Raw genomic sequence first — 10,251 nt, 5'->3', positions numbered from 1 at the left:
GTGTTTAGTATGCTTATATGGTTTGTAAGATAATATCACAATATGGAGATAATATAATTATAAAATTCTAAATCATTATGACTATTACTACTTTCTTATAATTAAGAGAAAATCTGTATTTAAAAAATTAAGTATTAGTATAAATATCACTTTATAATGTCACAACTCTGACTTACTATCACATACTTATAAGAAGTTTGTTGTTGTTATACATTCATGCCAATAAAGCTGATTTGAATTGAAGAGGTGTTCTCATCAGTTTAAGTCATATTATGAGACATAAAATAACCAATATGTTGATTTTTATTTTATTTTAGAAGTACTGGTCTTCCATATTGTATCCCACATGTATCTCTGAGGTTAAAAAAAAGTCCCCCTATGTGTATATGTTTGTAATATACATATGCTTGCTGCATTGTTGTTGTCTTCAGAGCAACAGTGTGATGTCAAAGTCAACACAGAGTGCTTACCCCACATTTCCTTTGGGTAAATTCCCTCAACAATGATTAACTGGTTCTGATTTGATCTGGGCTCTTCGCTTGCTTCGATTTCAATTCCTGGCAAAATGTGCGTGAGATATGTTGGATTTGTTCTTCTGGTTTGGTTTCCAGGAGTGCTACATGGTAAAAACATAAAATTTAATTCATTTAATTTAATGTCATTTTAATTTGTAAAAAAAACAAAACATCTCTGTATTTTGCTCTCTTTCTTATCACTGTTTCAGGACAGTCGTGTGATGCTCCCAGCGTGAGTGGTGGTTATATTGTCCCTGAACAAGAAAAGTATTCTCATGAAACCGAGCTCACTTATGCCTGCAGTCCCGGATATAAACCAGCAGTAGAGGGATGGTGGGCAAAAAGCACATGTCAAAATGGCAAATGGTCTCATAAACCACAATGTATAGGTAAGTGTTCTGTAATAGCTTCACTGGTCTGTTTAAAGGAGCTGTGTTTTTCAGCTTAAACTGTATGTCAGCTTTCATGTTTTATGTTTATGTTAATGTTTCTTTTATACGCCTTGGAAACTCTGTATTATTAATTATATTTATTTAATCTTTAAAAACTGCAACAGAATTAAGTCATCGATCTGTCACTGCATGACATGGTAGAGTATATTATCTACCTAAATGTTATTACATGTCTGAATGATACTTTTCAATGTTAAACTTCAAACAATATTTATATTTATACTTAATAGTTAAACTGCTACATCCACTGATGGTAATGAGAATTAAATGAAATTTCAACTTTTTTTGCATTAACTAAAATAGTTAGTTGTAAATAGTTATTAGCGCTACCACATAGAATGTAATAGCCTAGAACATACATAACATATTAAATGTTTAAGAAATGTCTTCATTTTAGCAAGAGTTATATTGTTGATGTCAACTTTTTCTTTGGTGTGATCAGAGGACAGACTGCTGTGTCATCTTGGTGCAGGGATAGGAGATTTGGCGAGACAGTTGCTCCTTACTCAACAGAAACTCAAATATTGTCATATTTACAAAAATCTTTGGAGCTGTCAGAGCCATTGGTAGCCCTGCCTACATTCAGTTGGTTAGAAGACGGGACTTTCCAGGATGCTCAGTGATCTGGGCTAAGCTAACGTTAAGGGAGCGTATTTATGTTCCCAGTGTTCTATGTTCCCCAGCTTAGTATCCTCTTAAAATCTGTTAGAAACTGCCAGGTGCTTGCCCCTATTTCCAGGAAAAACACCTAAAATAACATACCCAAAATGAATCAGGAACTCCTCAACCATTTGGCCTAGATGCATAATTCTGGTCTCCTTTGAAGGATCAGAAGCTAAGGAATATAAATCCATAAATTAAGAGATTTATTTTACCATTAAAGACTAAATGGAGATGCAATAAAGAAAACTAAGATATTTTCATACTCTTCTGGTAAAATTAGCTATATTTTAATGCAATAAACCATCATAAGGAAACTTATAATGCAACTGAATATCTTCTAATACACCTGGAATACAATTGTAACTGTAAATTTGATGAAAATAAACTAAAATACAACAGTTATCATACAGTATTTTTAAAATATACCAGGCAAATGTCCATATTTTGACAATATTTCCTGTTTAAATGTTGACTTTTATTGGGAGTTATCTTTAAAACACTATTTATGTCCATACAACCACGTTCCAACATAACATTGAAATATTGAAAAAAAACAGTGAATATTCATCAACATTCCTGTCACCAAAAGCACACCACTGTAGCTTCAGAACGGAACATCACATGAGGGATGGGATGGGGGGGCATCAATCGATCCAGTTTGAGCAGACCTTTCATTTGATACCCTGGATGTCTATGTAGCTCCTACGGGTTGGCCATCAAATGGCGAAAAAGACCTTGTGTTCCAAAGCTGCACTTCTTATTTATAAACGGTGTGTATGTACCATATACAGTCTTTGGTACGTACGCGAGAAACGTGCGTACGCCACTTCCCAAGCAAAGGCTGTGATCTATAAAAAACAAACTTGACGGGAGAATGTGCGGTCCTGTAGGTAAACTCTGAGGCATGCATACGCACATAAAGAGGAGAAATGAGAAACGGTGACTCACATGGCAGAAGAATGAAACAGTTTGAAATGAATTGGCCTACTATTGTGTAAAATAAATGGAAATATTACCTCTGAGTATTAAAGGCTTAAAGCCTTTCTGAATAAACAAACACATTTGATTGATTTTCCCTGAAGTGTGCAAAAAACATAATTTAAGATAATTTGCAGCGCACAAAAAGAAACAGATTTAGGATCATAAACACAAACTGAGATTTCTGTTTCTGCAAAAGGACACCTCAAATATGATGTACAGTTTAATCGGGATTCATATTAATTAATACTTGCATGCAATGCAATTTATTCTCATAAATAAGGTGAACAGGAGGGCAAATTACATTTAAATTGATACCCTTTTCATGCGTCAGTCGAGCAAGTAGGAGTGCATAGTTTCATGCACTAGGCCTTCGGGGGCCCTATTCAAAATTTAGTTGGAGGCCCCTCTGACAGTCGGGCGTTGTCATTATGTATGACACAGAAACATCTCTTGTTTTTGAATAAGACCCGATGAATCTTTCTTATGTTTATAAACCTGCCATGTTTGTTTAGCACAGGAAACATATGATACCACCAGTGCTACTGAGCTTAATGGCAGTTCAGTTCAGTAGACACTGATAAACGTAGTGCTGAATAAAAAGACTGATAAATTGATATTGACTGACCACAGCTTAAATCTTTAATAACAGCCAAACAAGAGTTTGAGACAAAAACTACAAAACAGTTGATAGCATAATTATCTCAACCCGCTTCTTTATGAGTGATCTAAACGTGTAATGTAGGGCTGTCCCCGACTAAGGATTTACATAGTTGAATCAGAATTGTCAAGTCCTGCCTATAGTCGACTGATAGTTGAATCATGTGCGTTTTGTGTGCGGCGATTGCGAGGGGGGGAGGTATACACGGTAGCTCCACTTTAACCTTGAGAAGCTGCAGAGCTGCAGTCTCTATTCATTCAACTTACACTGTAAATTTCCAGCTAAACTGAGGCTTTTTGAAGACACTTTTTTCTCTCTCTCTCTCTCTCTCTCTCGCTCACCTGTCATTCACCAGTCTTGTGTGTGAGATTTGCGTGCATGCCAGCGAGTGTTCCTCTTCCGCCACCACACACACGCTACGCCTACACATGCGCACTGACGACCCAGGGTTTGGAGTTATAATTTAAGATTTATTTACGCACTTTTAAAACATTTATTGGAAGTTTCTTTTCTTTCCACATGTTTATTTACAGCATTAAACGTTGAAATGTGTATTGTAATCGGCTAGATATTAACTTATTGGGAGAAAACTGTTAGATCTATGTAAAGTCAGACGTTGAGCACTCCCATATCGCATAAATGGCATGATCGTTGTTTCACTGCGATGCTTCGACTGTGAGATTGACAGTCGCATCAGGCTCCGCCCATCGGAGCATCTAATCAACTATTTGGGGTCAGCCCTAGTAGTTTTAACCGTACTTTCTTTGTTTCAGAGGGCACCTCTGTAAATGTTTCACTGTATAAATAAAGAAAAAGACCATAAGAAACCATAGCTAGGCATGGCAGGTCAATATGAGTTGTTTCCCCTCTTCTAAAGACGTTGAGCACCCCCATATCGCCTAAATGGCATGATCCTTGTTTCGCTGCGAAGCTTCCACTGTGAGATTGACAGTTGAATCAGGCTCTGCCCATCGAAACATCGAATCTTCGACTATTTGGGGTCAGCCCTAATGTAATGATAAAAAAGACTTTTAGTGTCTCAGTGTCTTTTTGGAAAAGTCAAAATGTCTCTGCCAACCTGTGTTGGTTTTATGCTGCATTCCATTTACCTCGGAGCTCGGAGCAGGGAATGACGTCACACCCGAGTTGACGGCGTTCCAGTTAACAAGTCGGAAAACCTGGCTCGGCCAGCTGTTTGTTTACAACTAGCCAGCTTAGCTATTGATACGCCAGTTGATTAAAAAAACGCATTGTGCGGTATTTACTCACACTAAACACTGTAGCAACACGTCCACAGACAGCTGTTGGACAGCACTTTGTGTATGAACATTTATATCAGTCACAAGTACACAGAAGTGCTAATAAACAGTATAAACTACAGCTTTCACTAACCCCGACAGCCATCTTGGATCACGAACGAAATTTTGACCGTTGAACTCGGAAATTCTGACTTCCCATGTCAACTGGAACGCACCATTACAGCTCACCACATCAATGTGTAACATTAAGGACTAATGGCCAGTCAGCTGGATCCACTGGAGGAGTAGAAACTGGAGACAGGTGTGGTGGTGCCACGATGGTACTGCTCTCCACTTCAACAGGCACAGGTAGACCTATGAGGAAGAGTAACAAAAAAATTAGTAATTTTAGTAAATTGACATGTTCATATACTGAGTGTTGATAGAGGTGAATAATTGTTTAGTTATTGTTGATGTAGGCCTAAACTTAGCAGCATTGTCAGCTTCTTGGATGATACCAATAATGGAGGTAGAGGTGGAGGCTGATGGACCTGCTATGAAATAATGAAAATAATTACATAAATAAACTAAATTGAAATGACTTGTGCTCTTAGCTTAGATCTGAAGGATCTTATAATGCAAGACAATCTGCAATAGTTTGATGTTGTCTCCTTTTAAAAAATGACTTTAGATGTCTTTTCAACACTGGCAACTTGGGAGGAGGCTCCATGATGTTGCTCCAGAATCAGTCCTTAGAAACAGCTACTAAACACTCCCTACCTGACAGATTTGATTTATAATGAAAGAACAGGGCATCTCTATGGGTTTAACTCAAACACATAACCTACCAGCAGTGACATGACCATATTCACTGATCTATCTGTGTTTTTTCTGATAAATGCTTTATAACATCAGATGTGAAAAGCTCAGCTCCAAGGACACTGTTATTTAGAAAAAAGATAGGCTAATGGCTTAATTTGAAGACTCATGTCCTAATAACACTATTAACTTAATCAACTGACTTTTAATCGCAGTTAGCATGTTAGCAAGCTAAAGCATTAGTGATGTGTCCCTCTGTATCGAGGCTTCGAAGCGCGTGTTGAGTAATCCAGGGTGATGTTTGTGAAGCGCGTATCGAGGTTTGTGTTGGTGACGTATGTGGTGACGTTCGAAGCCTCGCGAGCCGGCCGTACCACGTGACTGATTCAGGAAATGGTTCGTGGGTTTGGTGTGTGATTCCAAAGGAGCAGCAAAATACAATGGACCCTCATTAACATTTTCTGGACTTTTTAATTTTATTTCGGATTTTAATTGAACACAATTAGATTGTATCTACAGATTATTTTATCAAAAAATGTGATGAAACAGGACATTTTTAGTTCAGTTAGACTTGCGGCAGCCAGAAGATTTTTTTTGACATAGTGGTTTTTGTAAGAATAAAACTGGGGCGTCTTACCCCATATTACCCTAATAATAATGTTCTAAAGCAGGTAAAATCATCTCCAAAAGAAGAAACCGCCTGAAGCCCAGCACTGTGGAAAAATAAAAATTAATAAATGTTGTCTCTATTATCTAAAGTCCCAAACCAAACAACACATTCACATCATAACCCTCTCTGTTGTTTCCATGTTCCCTTTGACCCTATCATTGTATCATAAAGACACACACACCATATTAATAAGTTTATCATTTATTTATCGGCATGACAAACAAAAGCTATGGTGCCATTATAATCACTCTGCCTGTTTTACATTTATTGTCCACTAGATGGCACAATAGAGCAAATGAAGCACCATGAAGCTTCGGACCATGAGTGAATCAATTGGACGGAAAGCTTCAATGCTTCATGAAGCTTCATCTCGCCATCACTAGTTAGCATTGTTGATACCAGCGCGGCTAACTAAGGCTAATGTAAAACCTTCAGTTCAGATTACCTAAAAATACAGGATGGGAAAACGGACCCTGTGGGCTTACGTACCTTTATCTTCTTGCCTCCTCTCTTCTTCGAGGCTCTTCTGTTGTCTTTTTTATGTCTAGACAAATATGATCTTATCTTCTCAGACATCAAACCTGCCGATCCAGCGTAACGGACTGATGTCGGTGATGTCACAGGGTCGGTCAGGGTCAGGAGTCACAGGTCACAGCTGATTTTCCATAGTATATAACTAAATTAAATAACCAATATGCTTATTATGGTACGTATTATAGAGCACTGTCACTGTCTGTTTTTTATATCACTGTTACAGTGATTTTTTCCACCACTAGCAAGCAGTGACTGTAGGGGGCCCTCTGCTGGCCACTGGGCTCTATGCCACCGCATAGGTCGCTTAGTGGCTGGACACCTGTCAAAACCATACAGTCCATGGTAAAAACACGTCATGGAAATGTAACATTATTGTCATTTAGCCTACAGGTTTTTATTTCTTTTAACTCATCATTAAAATGTGCTATACAAATAAACTTGCCTTGCCTCATTATGGAGCTGTAGACTGTTGAATAGAGAGTGTGCACTTGTGACAATTTGCCCCATCCCCAGGTAAGTTGTCACACTGCATTATCAAACAGTTAGAACACTTAATTGTGAATAGGGAATTTGGAAAATAAATAATTTAATGCAAAACAAAAATATTGGCAGAGCACACATTAAGTGGGACAACCTCTTTCTTTGAACTTTAAAATCAAACGTTCTCTGGAGTGCAAATAGATATATGGTAATTGAATGTAATGCTGCAGATAACTTGCTTAAATGTATAACTTCTTAACTAAACAGATGTGGTGTTTAAACACACACTAATGCAACAATATGAATTTTGTGTACGACCTACATATGTATCTAATCAGACATGTCTTGAGTGTCACAGTTCTGGCACATATAAATTGCCTGGCCTGAGGTCCAAACATCGCAGGCCCATTTGTTGCATTTCACACACTTAAACAACGTCTTCTTTCAAATATTGTATGAAAATGGCTCCACATAGATGAGGCCAAAAGAGATGTCGGCGGCTTAAGTCAAAATTCTTAGCTGTACTTCTGATTGATTTGTTCTTCAACATCACCTGCCTGACTGCCTTTAACATTATGTCAGGCGGTGTTCTGTCATTCTCTGTCTTCTGTTGATAATTTTCTTCCTTCCTTCAAAAACACATTCCTCCTTGCAATTACAAATAAATTACAAGCTTATTTGTCTGCTACCCTTGTTGCCTAACTAAATTAATAACTGGATCATGTAGTGTGTGTGTGTGTGTTTGTGTTTGTATCTACTAACACACTACATGCCTACGGTATAAGACCGTAAATACTCTGTCATGAATTCAGTCTTGTCCAGGCATATGGCTGCTGCTGTAAACTACAGTATCATTTAATACTTGTGTCAGAGGTAATTACACAATTTCATATAGTTTTTTGAGCATGTTCTATGTGTTTATTTGTACTGGGGCAAGTAATCACGTGTGACGACTTTCCCCAAAGTCATTGAGACAACTTGCCCCAAACTGACATGTGTGCTAATGTTGGCTAAATCTCAAGGTTAGCTTAACATAGCACTTCAACTGAAGTATCAAAAGACATGTTTTTGTCTCCTCTACTTTGTGCAAAGTTATCATTTTGAACATTCATACCTAATAGGTTGGAATACATAAAACGTAAAGTGCAAATGTTTTACTTTTGAAGCAAAAAAATAATAAAATTATATTCACCTCAGATTAGAGTGACCTTGACCACATGTGAACAGGAAGTTGAAAGTTTGATTTTTGACATAGAGCCTCTAGTGTTAGAGTTATGAGCAGTGTGACAACTTACACACGAGACAACTTACCCCGCTCTCCCCTATGTACGCACGGTTTTGTAAGTCTGAATATTTTTTGATGTAGGACATTTTTGGCTTTTGCATGTATCACTTTTAGTGAGGATTATATGCAGTTTTATAAATGAGACCCCAGATGTGTTCACAGGGGTATAGCACGAAATTCTGGGCCCTATAGGCTACAAGTCTCTGAAGGCCCCCTATTAAACCCTAATATTGAGAGAGGCTTATGGTGCTTTCAGACCAAAGGTGAAGCGAGAGTTTACATACAAAGTCAATGCAAAGACAAGTAGAGCCGTGATTTCCTTTCGGGCGGGGCGAAGCGACGCGAAGGGGGCGGTGCTGGCGACGCGAATATTTTCAACTCGAGCAAGAAATTCGCATGGCGCTGAGTCACGATAGCCTATCAACGTTGAGATAGTCAGTTCGTCACCGTCAGCTTCAGAGCATTGTGTGGAGAGGGCCAGGCTGAGCGGGCGATTGAAAATTGGGCTAGAGGAGCAGGGAGCAGCGCTCCAGGTTTCGGACAAATAAACACCCGTGGTCGGACTGGGTTTTTCTCTGACAACTGCCGTTTGCTCAAGGGAGGAGCTCGGAGTAAACTGCTTTTATTAAATTAGCTTTTTACTTTAGTTTTTGGGATTACAACGTTGATTTTTCGAGCTTCTCAGCAGCTAGATTCCGTGCAATTCCGGTTCCAGTGTTGTTAGCGTCGTTTGGCACTACTTCATATTTATATAAAAACCGGACAAAACTGGACATTGCTGGGAGAAAAGAAAGCGAGGAGGTTCAACTACCTGGTGAGTTAAGAAAACAGGTGTATGTAACTTTATTCCAGCTATCGTTGTATTTTACTGTGACCAAGTTACCATAGCCTAGCCCTGATCGATCTGAACTCCATTCAGAAAACAAACATTTTATCAGATGTTGTCCTGCTGTCTTGCTGACAGACCTGACAAAGCATGAATTCATATGTTTAACAAATCTGCATCATGTTGTAGTTATTCGGCATCAGTTTAATACGTTTATTGCTATTTAATCACAGCAAAATGTTTACTTTGGGTTCATACTGTTGTAGTAAAGGCGAGTTATGCTTATTCACGTTATCGCCTTAAAATCGCCTTCTCCCGTTGTGTGAACACTTGCAGCGAATGTACTCACGCGAGGAAAGCGTCACGACGCGAAAATTCGCGTTTGGTCTGAATGCGGCATTACCAACCAATGCATCCTTGGTAAAATGGGCGTGTGAAGAAGCTTACTGTGCTACTTATTTAGCTGTTCGACTATCAAGACTCCTCGGTGGATTCTTCGACTTCCCACGAACTAGCAAACATAATCTCAGCACAGAATGTCCAGTAGACAATACCGAAATTAGTCTACAGCTTGGTACGAACGTTAGTTAAAGACTTCTGACTTTACTTATTCTTTCTCTCTCCTCTGTCAATCACTCCGCTCACACACTCGCCCCTCCCGCACCTGCTCACCACCTGATCATGCTCCTCCTATCATGCCCACTGGCATCAACCAATGAAAACCCACTCTTAAGACTCCAGCACAATTACCACAGATTTACAACTTGCATATACAACCCATGAACTCTTCATAACATGTCTTTAACTAAACATTATCTTTAAGTTATTTATCATACAACATATGTGCAACATACAACAGTTTTTAACAAAAATACATCACCATATTTTTACCATCAATATGCAATGACTTTTAATATCAGTATACTATTTAGGTAGTGTGATCCAAATCAAAGCCGCTTCAGACTGCGACCGTAACCTAGCAGATAGTATAAGTTACTTATTAATTTTTATCTATGCACTGTATATTTATTGTTATGTTGTAGCTGTTGTTGTTTTATCTTGTTTTTTCTGTGTGCTATGGACCTTCCATTCTGAGTCCTGAATAAAGTCATTATTATTATTATTATTAT

General features: G+C 38.4%; 1 protein-coding gene across 3 annotated transcripts in view; it reads left to right on the top strand.

Moving 5' to 3' along the window:
- Window positions 1-514: 514 nt before the first annotated feature.
- The window catches only part of LOC123972076 (complement factor H-like), a 22,221-nt gene continuing 12,484 nt past the window's right edge, over window positions 515-10,251 (top strand). Inside the window, exons 1-2 of one of the 3 annotated variants that reach the window (XM_046051302.1) lie at window positions 515-623; window positions 725-904. In XM_046051302.1, coding sequence (XP_045907258.1) covers window positions 566-623; window positions 725-904 — 238 coding nt within the window. In that variant the 5' untranslated portion in view covers window positions 515-565. Of the gene's footprint in view, window positions 624-724; window positions 905-8,319; window positions 8,351-10,251 lie in introns of those variants that run through there. The other 2 variants (XM_046051303.1, XM_046051304.1) reach the window with 2 other exon arrangements.

The sequence above is a fragment of the Micropterus dolomieu genome, linkage group LG06, assembly GCF_021292245.1.
Source record: "Micropterus dolomieu isolate WLL.071019.BEF.003 ecotype Adirondacks linkage group LG06, ASM2129224v1, whole genome shotgun sequence".
Classification (NCBI taxonomy): domain Eukaryota; kingdom Metazoa; phylum Chordata; class Actinopteri; order Centrarchiformes; family Centrarchidae; genus Micropterus; species Micropterus dolomieu.
Note: the sequence above shows the minus strand (reverse complement) of the source record. Positions and strands in the feature narration are given on the sequence as shown.